The 17,943-nt window shown below is 45.2% G+C and overlaps 1 protein-coding gene across 2 annotated transcripts in view; it reads right to left on the bottom strand.

Annotated features, from left to right (window-relative positions):
* Positions 1–17,087, bottom strand: part of JAG1 (jagged canonical Notch ligand 1) — a 56,975-nt gene extending 39,888 nt beyond the window's left edge. The window contains exons 1-3 of one of the 2 annotated variants that reach the window (XM_053284683.1): positions 16,975–17,087; positions 14,847–15,152; positions 1,230–1,281 (exon numbers count right to left, since the gene is read on the bottom strand). In XM_053284683.1, the coding sequence (XP_053140658.1) occupies positions 1,230–1,281; positions 14,847–15,110 (316 nt within the window). In that variant the 5' untranslated portion in view covers positions 15,111–15,152; positions 16,975–17,087. Of the gene's footprint in view, positions 1–1,229; positions 1,282–14,846; positions 15,153–15,905; positions 16,491–16,974 lie in introns of those variants that run through there. The other variant, XM_053284682.1, reaches the window with a different exon arrangement.
* Between the last annotated feature and the right edge of the window lie 856 nt (positions 17,088–17,943).

Raw genomic sequence — 17,943 nt, 5'->3', positions numbered from 1 at the left:
ATGGGTAGCTCCTAGGGACACCAAAGTGGGCTGGGTGGTAGGGCATGAAGTGTGCTACCTACCAACCAACCCACAAAAGAAATGGGCAAGCAGACAATTTTAAACAAAATGTTAACCTTTCCCCAATACCTCCGTAGGATCCTCTGGGGAGTTTTGTATAATGAAACAGATGGTGGAGATGATTGTGTGAATCAGCCTTTAAGTTTTACCAAGGAAAGGTTCTGCAGTACTTCCTATGTTCCTGGTATAACATAGGAAGATGAGCATTTCCATGCACTCTTGTTCCAAAGTTCCCTGTCAAACACAGCCATTACTTGCTTTTCTTTGGGGCAGCGCAAGCCCCATTCATTCCTAATAGATTTGTGCTGTTTAAAGCCCTCTGAGAAACAACATATTGTATAAACAATGGTAAAATCATCTCCTCATATGCCGAGGTGTCTAACAGCACCACTGGTGCTTATGTCAAAGTTAGAGGCTGTTGAATGATCCTTCTGGCCTCTACAAGGGTATGGAGAGCTTAGCTTTAATTCCTTGTAATCCTTGCACAGGTGACCACTAACAGTTCAGTTGCTCCAAGACCCATCTGCAGATTTCAGCTTCCGACACCAACTTGAAAAGTTCTTCCCCTAACATTCACTATTAGCAATCCACGCTCATGGCCTGCTAATGGGTCCTACCGCATAGTGCAAGGGCTGTGCCTAGATGGATGAATTCCTTCACCAACTAGGAAGCCCAGGATAAGTATGGAAAGAAAACCCTTTCATCTATTTGCCAATATAACAGTCATATGAATATATAAAGCTGCCCTCTACAGAATCAAACTATTGCTCCACCTAGGTCAGTTTTATCTACATTGTCTGGCAGTTCTCCAGGGCTTCTGAAAGATATTTCCTAGAACTACTTGGGAGAGGCTAGGGGTTGATGCTAGGACCTTCCACACACCAAACGTAGGTTGTACCACTGAGCTATGGTGCCATCCCCAGAAGTATAAATCCCAAAGTTGCAGGAGGATCTGCCATCAATCTGTGTCAAGTAAGGTTCTGAGAACAGAGGATTCTATTCTTGGCAAAGAATTAAAATAGATTTGTTCCACATCTATTGGTTACTCTTTTTCCATAAAGGGCCCATGAATGACATTTTGATACAGAAACACCAGGGAAGTGCAACCCTTTTGCTACTTGCTTTTTTCATAATGGGGGGGGGGGAGAGAGAGAAGAGAACATACTTACTAACACTGTCGTTACTGTAATCCCAGGCCTCAACAAGCAATGTGTAGGATCTCTGTAAAACAGTAATACATATGTTAGTATTATTTAATAAAATAAAAGTAGATCATCATCTTGCTTGTCCAGTGTTGTTGCCACAGGTACTTAAGGAAGATGCTTAGTAGTTTTCGTTAAGAGTGTTTGCTCCCTTCAACATAAATAGGCAATAGATTACAGTCAAGACAAATGTGATCCTCTTGCAGCTGCTTAAGCTACCTTATCCAGTCTGACTAAGCTACCTTTATCCAGTCTGACTGGAACAATTTAAGGTGAAAGGTCTCTTATCTTTGTCATCGCTAATGCATCTAACATACTTAACCAGGAAGTTCAACATCCACTGGTTGATGCCATACATAGTGGGTTTTTTAAGTTAAGCATGCTGCAAGGGGAAAAGCGGCCCAGAGAACAGGGAAATCTGTGGAAGCGGAGTGGGGGATGGGGTGCTATTCACAAAACAGCAACCTCTCCTATTCAGAAAGCCCAGGAGGCTTGCTAGGATTGCACTGTCAAGGCTCAGAATCATAATCTCTAGAGACTCTGCTTTTCAGCACCCCTTTGAACGCTTTGTCTGCGCGAAGCCATCGCTGCTCCCACAAGTATCAGGTAACTAAGGAAAGAACGGATGAATCTGGGAAGGGGGGGAGGGGAGGAGGAGGGAGAGAGACGTACAAAGCAGGCTTAAAAGAAGTGTGTGGGGGGGGGGAGAGGAGGAGTGTACAACCTCGCTACCCCCAAGAAGCCTATTTGAAGAAAGAAGAAATGAAAGGACTGCAGGCTACTGCACACTTATGAACTCATTAACCTGTCCAGGAAGGCCTTCTAAATGCCAGTAGCCATTGCCATACACAACAGATGAAGGCTTGAAGAATTTCAATTATTCAAGCTAAACCACTTTTTTGTCTCTGACTTTGACAGGGATGGAGGGCAGGCCTGCTAGAGGAATTCTACCCTCTTCCATTTGCCCTATTCTGCTCTTATACCTTCCAACGCTGCCCTCCGTGGTTCAAAACGCTTAAATTAAGCGGTGTGAAGGAAACCTGCACAATTATACAGTCCATCAAACCAACCATTAACACACTACAGAGGATATTCAAAGATGGTTTTCCATCTCATACTGTGATTTTACAGACTAGTACAATTCCTGAATGGCAAGTATAACTCATTATACCAATTCAGTCCTGATCACCTCTTTACACAGAAAGCCTAACAAGTGTGCTTCGCCAGGGGTGTAACTACTATTAGGCAAGGGGAGGCGGCTGCCTGGGGGCCCCCACGCCTTGAGGGGCCCCCCAGAGGCAAGTCACATGTGAAGTGTGTGTGTGTGTGTGTGTGTATCAGCGAGGGGCCCGTTTTAAAATTTTGTCTCTGGGCCCACTCCAGCCTTGTTACACCCCTGTGCTTTGCTCTTTACTATTCTTCCCTGAAATCTCCCAGAGTTGTGGCCCATGTTTTTCAAAAGGTCCTATTCAAAACCCTGCATTCAAAGATGTAAAGTTTTCATGCTTGGCAAGGCAATCTCTCCTTCACACCCCTGCTATTGCATAAAGACTATGATGACAGAAATATAAGTGTGTGCAGAGACACACACCCATCCACCAGCAAGCCTGGTTTTTCAATCACATGACTCTGCAAGCCACAGTGCCTTAGGAGAAAGTGCCAAATATTACGGTGGCCAGGTGTAAGCATTAGGTCACCATAGCTTTGCAGGACGTGGGAGGAGGGAAATTACACTTAAGACTCTTAATCAGGCAACAAAAAAGAAAGTTCTGACTCATGAGGTTTAGGTTTGCCTTATGCCTAATGACATTGTTAGCCCAAGATAGCCATCTATTTGCAAGGGTGGCAGAAGGGAATTAAAATCTTACCAGAAACAAACAACTTTCATGAAAGAAAAGTAAACAGTTGCAAGGTGTAGGCATAAGGCTGGCTTAAAAAAAAAAAAGTCAAAAGCAAGTTCATTTCTCACGACTTAGCTCAGCATGCAGCCTCAGAGTGAAAAAAAGCACCAGGTTTTTTGGTGTGTGTGTTTTTTTTAAATAGACACAGTGTTGGACGGCAGCCTAAATATGTTTCATATTGAAAGCAGACAAGGATTCCACTTGGTTCACTGATAACTGTGGGAAAATGCTTCGAAAAGTAAGCAAAAGCTGGGCAGGCAGAGACGTGCCCCATCTTGCGATGAGTGGCCGAACCTTTCATTGCATTCAGATTTCATTACCACCATATTACAGGCCCTCTCCCCACACCACAGCAGATATGCTTTAAAAAAAAAAAGAAAAATAGAAAGAAATCCAAAAGGACTCCCAAGTACCCTCCTTCCACACACGTTGGAAGCACAAGCTGCCAGAGCCGAAACATAAATATACATTCAGCTTAACTTGCAGGCAGTTTTACCTGTCAAGTCACCCTTCCGCCTTGGATTAATTGCGGCAACACTCAGCCTGTATCAAGGCACAGAGCCACCACAACATGTTAGAGCAAGCTGGAAGCATACCACACAAAAACAAAGAGCCAATTATGGTCACTTATGCTACCTCCAGTTAAGAGGATGTTTTCATTGCAGACTTGCATAATCGTTTTGGAAGATATTCTGTTTTAATGCATAGCAACAGTTCCTGCTCATTCTTAGCATTGTTTACTAGCACGCCCCACCCCAGGGGAAAAGGAAAGGCAGAGTATTTTGCAGTAAGTGTGACTCTTACTACATACCTGTGTGCTACCATGATCCATACAGCACAGGACTCTGCTCTAGCAAGAGTTGCTTTATTTTTTTAAAACCAGAACACTTGTGTTTGTTCAAGAAAGTCACATTCAGAGATTGGATAAAATAACCAGTCTTTTTTTTTTTTTTTTTTTGTCTTTGGCAGTGGGTATCATTCATCAGCAATAAAAGAACGGGTCCGGCAACATCTTTAATTACAGTTCAAATTAAGAGTTCTGTGTCAACTCAAAAGCTCGAACATTCTTTGCACCAACATGCACAAAACGTCCACTTGGCCTAGCAAAAGTTCTCTTGTCCTCTACAACCAATACTTTACAATGAAAAAAAGAACACCTAACACATGCAGGCCACCGAGTCCCTGTTAAAGAGGTTAATCACCAGGAAAATATCTCCAAGCACCAAGTATGGTTTTCCTGCAATGCGAGAGGGTTAAGAGGTGTGCATCAATCCCCACTCTATAGATCAACAATTAAGATATCCAAGGAATGCGTGCATACAGCACAGAGGCTTAATTTTTCCCATGCCCATGTCTGACCCTTGCACATCTTTGAATAAATACACCAGTCAGACACAAAAATTCCACATCCTGAATCTTATCCCATCAAACTAAGGTACTAGGCAACAAGTCCACAATGAACTATGAGAGAGTCACACCCAATTAACCACTGCAAGACTAACCTTGACCAGAAGGCAGAAGACTAGCCAGACAAACTCCAAGAGGGCTGCATGAAGTAAACGCCTCCTAGCCTGAAGTTCAGATGTGGGAATGGAGGGGTGGAGAAAGAGCTTAGGCTTCTGTGGCTTACTCAGTGCCAAAATGCATATCAATATAGACCTTCACACTTATTGCTGTCTTAATGCACACACACGTTACCACATGTTGCCGTCTGTGCTGAACCTCTGCATCTGGGCTGTACCTCTTTATGCTGCCATTGGGGGCTCATACGACTGGATGCTCTTCCATACAGAAAGTTCCCGGGCACACAGCAAATGTGCATGTCACAAAGGCAACTAAACTTGCACCCAGCCCAAGCATTCAGTTTTCTGTGGAGGAGCACTGTCATAGAAGTTCGCACCTGCAGCAATACGGCTCAGACATAAACAGGTTTACAACCTCAGTGAGATCTGGGCCTTGACCTGCTACCACACATACTAGTAAGGTGTGGTCAAAGTCTTGTGCACTAAGAGGGTCAGCCAGGCCTGGACTGGGGGCACTGAGAGGGTGGTGGAATGTATGTGGGGAGGGCATCTGGTTTTGAGCAGAATGGGTAATTAATGGTGGGAGTTGGGGCACAGGGGTGCCACGCGGGTAGGGCGCGCCGGGAATATGCCCTGTTGGCCAGTCCGAGCCTGGGATCAGCAGTGATTTGCTGACAAATCACTGCTGCTATTCCTTTCACTGCAGTGCTTGCTGCTGCTTCCCTGCAGCAGGTAGCAACTACCCCAGGGCATAAAGTGTATGAGCAGCAGCACGGTTCCCAGATGTTGTCCACTACAACTCCCAATATCCCCAGCTGAGCTGCAATGGCCTTTGGCTGGGGATTATGGGAGCTGTAGTCAACAACATCTGGGAATCCCTGTTAGAGGGAACACTGAACAGCAGAGTGGCAAACTGCAGCTGCCCTTTCCTTTCCCTCAGCTAGAAGCCCACTAATGTTTCCTCTTCCACACCATTATCCCCTGCCCAAACTCTCAATGATGCTCTTCACTGGAGGACGCCAAGAACACACCGTCTCAGCAGCTGGGATGGCATTTCCAACACTAGGGAAGCAGCCTCCAATGGCTCTCACAGCCAGCAAGAGGGAGCCTTTCAAAGTTCTCAGAGCCGTTGAGTGATGCTGCCATGGAGAGGCCCTGCTGTTTCCCCAACTGGAAACAGTCGTTCAGGCCATTCTAGCTGCAGGAGGAGCATGACACAGGCATGTAGAAGCAGAAATGTGGTAAGAGATATTGGCAGCAGCGGAATAAAATGAATGCTGTGCGGCATGAAGTAACAGCCATTTACAAGATCTTCATCATCATAAACAGCATGACAACATTTAAGTGGTAGCACTTTCACACTCGCTTGAAAAAAAATGCTTGCTAGATTTTCATGGACCTAAATTACCTCCAAGAGCTAACTGTGCCCTCCCAAGCAAAAAGAAAAAAAGAAAAAGAAAAAGAGTTATATATTAAGGAGTTCAAAACTTTAAGTGTGTGATCTTGTCTTATGTTCTTCTAAGGAAGTAAACCCACCCCACCCCACCATAGCAGATCTATGCAATTCTCTGCCATGAGGTGTGGCAATGGCCACCAGCTTGGATGGCTTTTAAAAGGGGCTTAGACAAATTCATGGAGGACAGGTCTATCAATGGCTACTAGTCTTGATGGCTGTAGGCTACCTCCAAGTACAGAGCCAGGATGCCTCTGAATACCAGTTGCAGAGGAGCATCAGCAGGCGAGGGGGCATGCCTTCACCTATCTCCTGCTTGTGGGCTTCTCAGAGGCACCTGCTGGGCCACTGTGGGAAACAGAGTGCTGGACTGAAGCCTGATCCAGCAGGGCTGTTCTTAGATTCTTATGACTGTCTATGGTAGCAAGCAGTTTGCAGCACCAGATATAAAGAAGGCAGGAACTCTCAAGGTGGTTCAGGGATCTATGTCAATGACTCAGGAGAGATCTCAGAAGAGGCAGCACTTTCTGCCACCCCAAAAGGCAGTGTCAAGAGTTGGGCTGTGTCCCATTTGAAAAAGTAATGAGTTAATTTAGAAGTGGAAATTCAGAACTAGCAAATGGACAAGGTTTTTTTAAAAAAGGAAGTTGAGAGCAAATCATTTAAGAACAGCCCCCTTCAAAACCTGAAGCCAAGCCTGCCTTTCAAGTTATCCTTTGGAAACATACTCCCCCCCTTTCTACAATGGGTGCATACCTCTGTGGCCCCAGCTGCATTCCATTCGCCTGGGAAAGACAAGGACTTGAATCTGACTCTCGCCGACTGTGGTTCTCATTCCCACGCACCTCACCCTTTTTTTTGTTTTCCCCAACAAGAGCCACAATGCCTTACAGTACTTTGTAACTCAGATTTTATCTGAAAGTCCTGGGTTCAAGTCTGTCCCATGCTAAGTGATACAGCAGGAACATGTGGCAGATCTTGATATTCCAGCAATATACAAGAGTTGCTCACTCACAATTTGAGCTGCCTACGCCATGACTTGATTAGCAAGCCAGAGGCAGCCAGTTCAAATACTTGCTGGTATGTTCCCCAGACTATGGGAAACACCTATTTCGGGCAGCAGCGATATAGGAAGATGTTGAAAGGCATCATCTCACACTGCGCGGGAGATGGCAATGGTAAACCACTCCTATATTCTACCAAAGACAACCTCAGGGCTCTGTGGTCGCCACAAGTCAACACCGACTCAACAGCACACTTTACCTTTACACCTGGCCCAGAACTTCAAAGTATCCTTAACACAAAACCCCAGAAAAATACCAGCAAAATTCTTCTACCAAGCAAATATCAGGGCTTGTTCTAGGAAAGCTCCATTCTATAATTTAAGATTTTTTATACACCTACTTTCCTCTTCTGGATCCCTGCAAATGTCTATGGGCTGAAAGGACTCCAGTCAGGGTTAGGAACTTAAAACATCTGGTCACATTACCAAGAGTGTGGAAAGAGCACAGCAGCCTAGCTGGAGACAGCACAGTACCATTCCATTGCTATTTGCATGCATAGTGGTAGACACACAGCCTTCATTCCACTGTACTGTTCAGGGCCTTTTCTTATTTCAGGGAAGCAGTTCAAGTCTTTTATTTTCCACAAATGGAGAAGGTGTGTGAGCACACGTGTGTGTGTGTGTGCTCTCTCTCTCTCTCTCTCCCCCCCCCCAGCCTTGAGAAAATGGACTGGCTAGAAAGTTTTTTTGAAGCATAGGAACTGCTTCCTCTTCCCCCCTCATTCACAGAGGTGGGGTGGGGGAGATGTACACCCCTCTAATGAAATCCTCCAGACAAAAATGGATTTGCCACCCAAAGACTCAACTGGGGAAGGAAGCTAAAGGCGAGGCAGCTGCTATGTCAAGATTTCCCCCCTCACTGGGAGGAACAACTCACTGAGTGCGCACACAAACTACCACCTTACCGGGTGCTACCTGGAGGGGGACAGGCGTGCTTGGTGCATCAATTGCTTAATTGATAAGTGCACTACAGAGTACCCACTTCATTCAACTTTGCATGCCTCTCTGGCAAGTCACAAGCAGCAAGGGCTAAATTGCAGCCACGTTCAACCCAGCCCTCAGGAGCCACACAAGAACTTGGAGCGGAGCCCCTTTCCTTCTCCGTGTCCATGTCTCCTGGCAGGGCTGTGTGCCAAAATCACAGAGGTATTCCCTTCTTCATTCAGGAAAGGAAGAACCTCTACAGAGAGCCAACACATCTTACAACAGCCCACGTGGACTCCTTGAGCGCAGCTTGTGGGGGGGGGGAGGGCACAGCACGCTTCTCACTCTCTTCATTCAGTGCCGATGGGGGAGGTTAGAAAAGGCCTGATGGGGCTCTGGCTGTACGACAGTTTCAGCCGATCTGAGAGATTCTTAGCCAATAGCAGCCAGAGCCGCCTGGGATAGGAGAGCCTTTCTAGCTCAGCAGTGGCCATATTGCTTGCAGCAGACATGGGGCGGGGGAGAGAAGAGGCGGAAAGGATGTGATAACTGTTACTGGTTAAACATGGTGCCACTGGCAGGCCTCCAGGTTCCTCGGCAATTCTGAACAAAAACAGAAACAAAACAAAAAAAACCCAAGCCACACATGCAATCCTGAACATTTTTTGCCCTTCTTTGTTCAAGTTCACACTGCACCAACAAAGAGGAAAGAGTGGATGGAACTAGGGAGTTGTGTATATAGGCAGCCACCCTACCTCCTACACAGCAAGACCTCCAAGAAGGTCACAACAGCAAGCTGAGAAAATACTTAAGAAACAGATCTTATTGGGTCCGTGCCATGCTGCTGTTCCTTCGAGTCACAGTAAGACAGCATTGCTTTGTGGTTGCTTGTATGAGGAAGAGGCAACTTCTCTCTCCTCATGCTTCCCACCCCCACCCCAAAACTTGGCAGATTGAGAGAGATAGGACACAACTTACCACACGGACAGTGTGTGCGTTGCCTCTAATAAACCAAGCTGATCACTGTTCTGGCAAGCCTACTGGAATAATGACTATCCTGTGAATACATGATGTGCTGAAGTTGCCATTGTGTGAAGCAAGTCCCTGGTTTGTCTGGGAGCCAAGCTATGCTGAGTCTACTGCTGCTTCCTGTTGCTTACCCTGTATTAGCATTAGTTTTGGATAGGCCCCATTATGTTCTGTAATCCCCATTGCAGTCAGTATGGCCACACTATTGTTATTGGTTAATATTAGCCACCAGTGCCTCCGTCTGGGTGGCCGGACTACAATTATTCTAATGACCAAACTGGTATGTTTTAAGCAAACAAAAGGGGGGGGAGCATTTTTAGAAGGAAATGTGGCATTTTTAATCAGACATTTTCCTCTTGCAAAGAGATCTCAGCAGCAGAGGACTCCAAGGGCTTGCTTCTTTTTTTTTTTTTTAATGATTAAAAAGAAGCAGTCCCTCAGCTGGTTACAAGGCTAACTTCTCCCATCCCCCTCAGCACCAGATGAGAGCACTAAAAAGGAGGCCAAGATATCAATGGTCAGTCTAAACCCCTCAGCACCACAATTATCTGCTATTCTCAGCATTTAGCCTCTCTACCTGTTTAAAGCATTGCTTTGATAATTAAATGCACCAGTTACAACAGGGTGACAAGGTTAATAGACAGAATACCTAGTAGCTAGCCAAGCAAAAAGTCAGGTTCGCATCCAGCAAGCCTGAACAAGAGGTTTCTCCATACTCATTTACTTTGAGAAAAACCAGCCTGAGTTGGAAGGGGGTTGTGTCCCATTTACTTCAGCATTTTTAAACCACTTTAGGGCACACAATGCCATTTTTGGCACACCATTAGATTCCTCAAGTGCACCTTAATCTACCTCCCTTCCAAACACACACTCCATCTTCTGTCCATCCAGTCTATTCACTGTAAGAACTTGTAAACCTTTTAAACTTGCACATAAGGAGTACAATTCTGATTACAGTGCACAGCAGCAAGCTTAAGGTGTCAGATTCTCTCTATTACTCCAGAATACATTATTGTGGAACAAAAAGTCTTGGTTTATGGTCTTTCAGCCTGATCCAACAGTATTTATTCTGAATCCAATCAAGAATTTACTCTCAAGTTAAGTGTGCATAGGACTGTAGCTTCTACCCAATTACCATGGATAAGACAACAAATCAAGGCAGTTTACTCAAACTGAAGAGCTGGGTGCACCTAAGCCCTTTCGTTTCGGTGAGCTTAGACATGTCTAGCACTGCATAAGATCAGGCTGTTCTAAAACTTGGAGGAAGGAAAGATGTGATACCAAGAAAATTGACACATATGCAGATTCCAGCTAATGGCAATGGGTGTAAAATGTCATCATAGCCAGGTCACTTAAGTACCTGCACTCTGTTCTGGATTATCAGTCTCACCCAATGAGCTGCAACCCTACACTAGCAGAGTTGGTTACTTTTCAAACTCTTAATGCAAACAATCATCTGCTCCACTGTAGTCTTGCTCTCTCATTAAGAATACCATTAGCACTTTCACATTCCACGCTACCTTTTCCCACGATGTGCTTGTTCTCTTTACTGGATGCAGGCCCCCCACCCCCATACACACCCTTAATTCCAAGGTTGTGGCCACAAATTTCACTTTCAGAAAGTTACTTTAAGTGGGTTGACCAGCCTTGCGAATTCTGAATGGGTGAGCATTCACAGGCTCAATGATAATCTGATAGCATTTCCCCCCTCAAGTCAGAGACCCTTTGATAGATCAGACAAAAGGCTTTTGGAAGAGCTGTCTCTAAATAAAAGCCTAGTATAACTCAGCAAGATTTGAGTTTTCCTCAGCAACAGCTCCCTGGACAAAATAGGTCTTCCCAAGCAGCCTAGCAAATCTTCTGAAAGACAAGTATGGTTAGTCAGTTAAGTGGCTGGCTGCTTCTAGCACTTTTCCAGCCCAGGGGTGTAAACAAAACACAGGAAATTCAAAACTTGTATTTTTGTGATTTGCAGTGGAACAATTGAGGCATTTTAGCATCTCATTAGATGTTCAGCAAGCTGACATATTTGGCCCTAAGTTCGAGGACTACATGGCTCCCCATTTAAGCTTTTCAGGAAAATAGAACTATTTCGATCCAGGGTAATAAACAATGGAAAAGCAGCCAAATCTGACCGACACTATTACTGTTGCCTGAATGCTGGGAAACCCTTTCACAAAGAGATACACTTTTAAATTATTTAATGATGGGGAGTGTTAAAGGAAGCTGACTTAAGAGAGGCAAGGCAAGTGACTTACTGGGTGGGTATTAAGAGGAATAACAGATTAATCCATTTGTATTGTGGCAGACAACTTGATACAAGGGCATGCCAATGTATATGGACTAACCTAGCAAAAAAAAACAAAAAAAAAACCATGCACCCACACCCCTTAGGCTTGGAGTATGAGATTTTACCTCAATGTTAGAATATTCATTGGCTAAGGAATTGCTCATGCTTTTTAAATATGCAATTGCATTTTTTGTATTATTTCAGCCGTTACTGCAGGTGCAGCCTTCTGCATGGCTCCTTTATTTCCTTCATGCTGGTTTGCTGCCCTGTTTCCTAGCAACCTATTCAAACCTCCAATCTCTTAAAGGAAATTTACAGCCCTCCATCTCTACAACCATTGCTCACAAGGGTTATATCAAAACCCAGGCAATAGGAAGTTATTAAAACAAAACTCTGAAACCAAGGCTTATCCAGCTTTTTAAATTATTATGATCGAAGTTAAACTTTCTCAAGTAAATCAGATAGTTAAGTTCTGTTTTGCTTGGAGGGGGACAAAATGTCAGTTCATACAACAACGAGTTTCAAGTATTTTTCCAAATGTTTTTATGAAAACATTTCAGGGGAACAGAAGATGGAAGGCAATCCTTAAAATGGGGCACATTTTAAACAAGGAAAGCCTCCTCTACATTACAGGGGATGAGGATAAAGCTAGTGACTTACCCAGACTTTACTATGAACTGCCAATGATGGGGTAGTCTGGATTTTAATGTAGCCCTAGCTTGTAATGGGATTTTCAGTGTGGGGCCAACGAGAAAGAATGAAAGACCATTCTAACCATGCCCCAACACACACAAAAAGGCAAAGCTATTTCAAAATTTATCTGGTAGAAATGAAGGAAACTAAAATCAACATCTTAGCTTATATTTTGACAACCACCAAGTTTTGAGTTCTGAATTGTGCATATGGACCACCACCTTTCTCATTCTGCAACCCAGGACATGTCTGCAGATGACCAGGTGTCTATGTCATGCCTAATAAAATTATGCACAAGAGGAATTGCAGAGTCCTTGAGGTACAGGGAAACTAAGATGCCAACACATGCAAAAGTTGCATCATGAAAATTAGTTGTGTCCAGTCAGGTGATTTGGGGAGAGAGAAAAAACCTGCAGGGCAATATATAATGCAGCTTGTGTCCACATCCTAAAATATATATATAGTTTTTATTTTGAAATCAGATTCCTGAAGGTATGTGCTGCCAACTTAGAGCTGCCTATAGTGTTCTTTTGTTCGCACATTGTCTCTCCATCCCACTGGTTAGGAGCTCTTTTTGTCTGACAAAAAGAGAAGCGATTAGGCATGAATCAAGCAGCTGCTTCAGAACACAACTAGTGAATACCTGGGAAGACTAGGAGCTCACCCTGGGAGGACTAATTTGCAGGGCAACAAAGCAGGCAGGAGTTAGAAGGGGGGAAATTTAACAAGTGGGATGCTGTTAAGCACTCAGGCAGCCCTATCCTATGCAAGCTGCACTGTGTTCACTGGGTTTACTCACAGGTAAGTGTGTAGGATTACAGCCTCACTCAAGTAATTTCAGCGTATCAAAAGAATCAACTGTTGCTCGCTTTCACAGAAGCAAAATCACTGCTATTATTTCTACACAATCCTTCAGGTTTGACATAGGAGAAAACTTATATATCATGGTGTCCTAGATGAACCTGCTCACTTAAAAAAAAAAATCATCAGAATCCATAACAGACGCATGAGAGGAATTGGCAGCACTTCAAATACCACACATTTTTACAAAACCTTTTTTATCCCTTTGATGGTATATTTGATAACACTTATCTCATTTCAAGCACAAACCAACCACAAGGCTTATAGCTCTAGACAGAGAATACTTGTGTGAACTCCGCTATTGTACTCTGTAATGCTATCTCCTTATATATGTGCATTTGGTTTCACCCGGAGGGGGGGGGGGAAGCAAGGGGGTACAGGAGAGCAAGAGGATCCACAAGCTGATATTTGCTACACAGGCAGATAGGAGGCAGCACAAGAGCATATGGCTAGATCTGGTGTTCTGCTTTGGATTGTTGGAAGCCACAAGAAGGAAAAGCGGGCGGGTGGGGGCGGGGAGGTGGAGGGGAAGGACTCGCCTATCCCAAACCCTCCCACTGAAATCTCTATGGGCTCTGCTTCAGTAATAAGAGCCAATAAGAAGAAAATGCAGTCTTGTGTGCCAACCACACAACAGTTGCATCTCCTCCGACAAGGAGGGGGAGAATTGTGAAAGAGGTAGCAGGAGTCAGATTCTCAACTTTCAAAGCATCTGGAGTGTCCGTTCTCATCACTCTTGGTAGGAAAGTTAGATGGATTCCACATGTCTGAATGTAGCTAAAGTTGAAGAGAATGCTGTCCTCACGACAGAGAGCATAATCTTGCTCTACAGGGAGTCCACTCTCCTGCATCTTTATAGATATATGGGGTTTATACACCCCGAATCCAAGATGATAGTTGCGTGCACTTGTGGATTCGTGGCCCACTTATAGTCAATACTTCTCTTGGGACTACTCCAACAGCTACTGCTTTAAGGACCAAACATTCCCTAGCACACACATGGTTTGAAAACCAAGTTTGTGTTCCAGAGTTCTTACCCTGGATTTGGCAAAGATGGACCTTTGGTCCCACCTCTCTGCAGCCTTTGCCTTGCCAGGAAAACTGAATGCTCACAGGAGAAAGAGGGAGGAGGTGGGGTGTTTAGTTCAGAACTGCTGGGCAAAGGATGGGAAGCTAGCAAGGTAGATACTTAAGCCTCATCTCTGGTCTTTATTTAGCTTCCGGAGGCTACTGAGTGCCTCAAAAGTGTGTTAACAAGATTCTCAGGGAAGCTGACACCAGCAACAGCCAATCGCTCTCATTAGCACCAGAGAGTGTATAGAGATCCCATCAGGCAGAGTAAGAGGGTTCCCCAAGCATTTCCTTTTCTGGCAAGCAACATTTCACCCAGGGATTTCTGTGCACTGCCCCTCCCCTTTGCCTGGGCATGAGAACTAATTGGAAAGAAAAATAAAACAAATCGCATGAACTTGTGACTTTTTTTAATCCTCAAGGGACTTGCATATACTTTAAAGACAGACATGTGTACACACACAGGTTTGTCCAAGCTATTGAAGATTGTATTTAGCTAGAATACTGCCATTCCCGAGTCAGAAGCATACCAAGCAGCACATTTCTAGCCTGCAAACAATCATTTGCTACTCCTGTAGATTTCCCTGTCTCTGGGGCTAGACTGAGAAGACAGTTTTTACATGAAAGCCAGATTTTACACCGGGAGTAAGAGGAAGACACAGCTCTCTCTCGCTCTCTCCCTGACTCTCTCAAAGAGGACAACTCCCATGTACAAACCGACCCACAGAATGAACAGCCTCCCCCACAGCAAGATGCCTTAAAAGTTACTGACTCACCGGCCAAGCAAAGCTGAAAGGAAGAACAATTCGGTTCTTTTCGTTATTCCGACTGGCTTTTAAGTTGAAGGTATTCCCACCGATGACAGGGGTAGATCCGGATCCAAAGCTACAAGGGCCCCCAGAAGAAACCCGGGACTGATACTCCTTCAGGCAAACTTTAAAATAGGTATCACACTCATCTCTGGTGCATTTTCTATCAGCTGGGTTTCGGGTCCCATCACAGCAATTTCCGTTTTGCAATTCACCATTTACATTTTGCATGGACAAGATCTCAAACTCGAATTGGCCTGACGTTAGCGTCACCTGTTAAGAAGTCCCCCCCAGAAGACAGGAACAGAGTGTTAGCACATGGCCGTTAAGAAGAATCAGTAACAAAGTGAGCACAAATGGGAGCAAAGATTCCTACCAATCCCCAATTCAACAGGTAAAGAACAGAAGATAGATACCCAACAGGCATTTTCTTCTCCTAAACAAATGAAAACAATTGATTTCCAGAGGGAACTAAGTGTCATCCTATTCCAAGGGTTCAACGAGAAACGTATTTTCAGTAAGGGAAGTAAGCGAACACTTTACACACACAGCCCAAACCCACAACTTTAATCAAGAGAGATGCAATCAAGCCAGATGCAGTTCAGCAAGTTATCAGTCATTCAAGCACTATTCCCAGTCTGTTAAAAGCAGAGCACCTAAAGGAAAAAGAGTAGTAAGAGGCAGAAATGCAGGCTTGCAAAGGAAGAAATCGCGGGGGGGGGGCGTCCCTCTGCAAGTTATCTGCAGCAATTCAAGTCTTAATTTGAGAGGAGCGTCTTCCTACAAAGACGGGGGGGGGGAGAGGCTTGGTTGCTGTTTGTTGAGCACAAGGCTGTTTAGAATCTTGTATAAAGAAAAGACCCAAAAAAAATTAAACTTCTAGCAAGCTGTAGATTATATATCTGTAGCAAGAAGACGCGGTGGAATGGAGAGAAGGAGCGATAAATGCAATTAAAAGCTTGCTTTATTACAAAAAGCGACACGGAGAGCAATAAAGGAGGGCGACGGAGAATACTTGCAACGTACCTTGACTCGCAAACATAACAGAGCAAGAAGAAGACTTAAGGAAAACTCCGTGAGCTGCGGTCTCTTTGATAAAAGCATGCCTCTTTCCTGCACAGCCTCCTTCGCTCAGAGACGCTCCCAAGCTGCTGCTCTTGCAGCCGCTGTCCGGCTCTAATATACTCCCCCAGTCGAAGCACGCACGGGTGGAAGACAAACACCACTTTTCAAAAGCTTTTCAATAGCGCCCCGATCTTCAATGCAAAGCAGCCCAGCCTCCTTTTATTCTCCTTGGCCTCCCTCTCCCTCCCCCCTCTTTTTTTTATTATTATTAACGATTATTATTCTGGTCCCTTTTTTCTCTCTCTCTTTCTTTGCAGATCACTTGCCACCTCTCGATCAAGGCCACACAATAACCCGAGCGAGCCCCCCGCCCCACCCCCCGACACACACATAGACGACACCAAAAAAAAAAAAAAAATACACACGAAAACAAAACAAAACAAAAAAAATGCCAGAGAAGGAGGGAACCGATCGCCCGTTCTACGAGCCTCACTGAACTGACTGTTTCATCTAGCTAGCCCATGGCCACAGGAGGAGGAGGGGAAGCAGCAGGAAGCGCATGCGTTCCTATTAATATGCATTAAGGAGGCGGGTGGAAGGGAAGCGGCAGCACCGCCTAGGCTCCCTGGAGAGGCTTGTCTTTTCCTTGGAAGGGTGACAAGAGGAGGAGCGTCAGCAGCAACAGTCACGGGGGTGGGGAGAGGTTTGCAGAAGGTGAGAGCAAAGCCGAGCAGGTGCGTAAGGCGAGCTGGGCGCTAGAGTTAGAATGCATCCGCGTGGCAATAACTCTCTTTGTCAATTGCACCAATGTTGCTTGCAAATGAGAGGTCTTTTGTTGTGATTACTAGTGCCAATAATAATTCTTGGTGGATTGGTCAACGGACCAGTGGGCATCAACCTAGATGGAAATGTTCTCTTCGGGGGAAAAAACAAAAACCAACAATAAAAAACCCTCTGGTCTCCACCCAAACCACCTTCCTACAGTTTCCAGAGGCATTAGCTTCGCATAGAAATGTTATATAGAGGCTACCGGAGTTGTTCTTGAACTTCGCGGCTTTTGCTTTCCCTCTGTACCGCCAGTTCTGTATATGCCGCAACTGAGAATGCTGCCTGTCTCTGGGATCGAAAGCTTATGCCCCAATTAACGTTCTCGTCTTTAAGGCACCACAGAACGCTTGGTTGTTCTCCGTGTGCAAGAGAATGAGAATCCTCATCTGATCCGGGGACGGGGGCCCACAAGCTGAGCCCTTTTGCAGGGCATGGGAAGGGAAAATGTATTTCTGGCAGGCAACTGTACACCCTCTCCCCGACTGAAATAAAGTGGAGGTGCAAATAGTAACTGAATACACATGCTTGCTGCCTCTATATAGGGGAGGGCTTGTAGAAAGAACTTTTGTTTTAAGCGCTTGATTATAAAGTTAAGCTTCTTTAGTGTCTGGAAACCGTCCTGGACGGAACGTCGCATAATCAAACAACCTTTCTGGCAGGCAGGAGGCAGGCAGTCTCCTGCGTATGCGACTGGACAGACACAGACTGAATCCCTCGGTGCTAGGGCCGCGCGCGGCAGCCGGGAGATTGGCAGCCCAATCCAATGCGCTCTTCTTCAGAACTGTCCCAGTGAAGTCTGCTGGGCTTACACCCAAGGAAGTGTGCACTGGCACTGCAGGACTAGCCCTCGCTAGTTAACTAGTGTCTGGACTGTAAGGGCTCACGTGGTTGAATACTCCTGCATACCGCCACCCTCAGCCCAATCCCTGCACGTAGAAAACTTGCCCGGAGGACAGCCTTGCTTTCTGGGAGAAGGCTAGGCTAGAGCCCTTCTTACTGACATACTAGTTTTCAAGATGGAGAGAGTGGTTTTTTGTTTTTTTGCATGGAGGCAAATTCCATCATGTCAGCTCCCACCTCGGGTCTCACCCTAGACAAGTTCACCACCACCTAGGAAGAAGCAGTCCATCTCTTTCCATCCCGTTTTAAATTAAATGTGCCACCCCTTTTA

Source organism: Hemicordylus capensis, chromosome 1 (assembly GCF_027244095.1).
Source record: "Hemicordylus capensis ecotype Gifberg chromosome 1, rHemCap1.1.pri, whole genome shotgun sequence".
In the NCBI taxonomy this organism is placed as follows: domain Eukaryota; kingdom Metazoa; phylum Chordata; class Lepidosauria; order Squamata; family Cordylidae; genus Hemicordylus; species Hemicordylus capensis.
The sequence above is the reverse complement of the archived record's forward strand: the minus strand, read 5'-3'. Positions and strand labels throughout refer to the sequence as shown.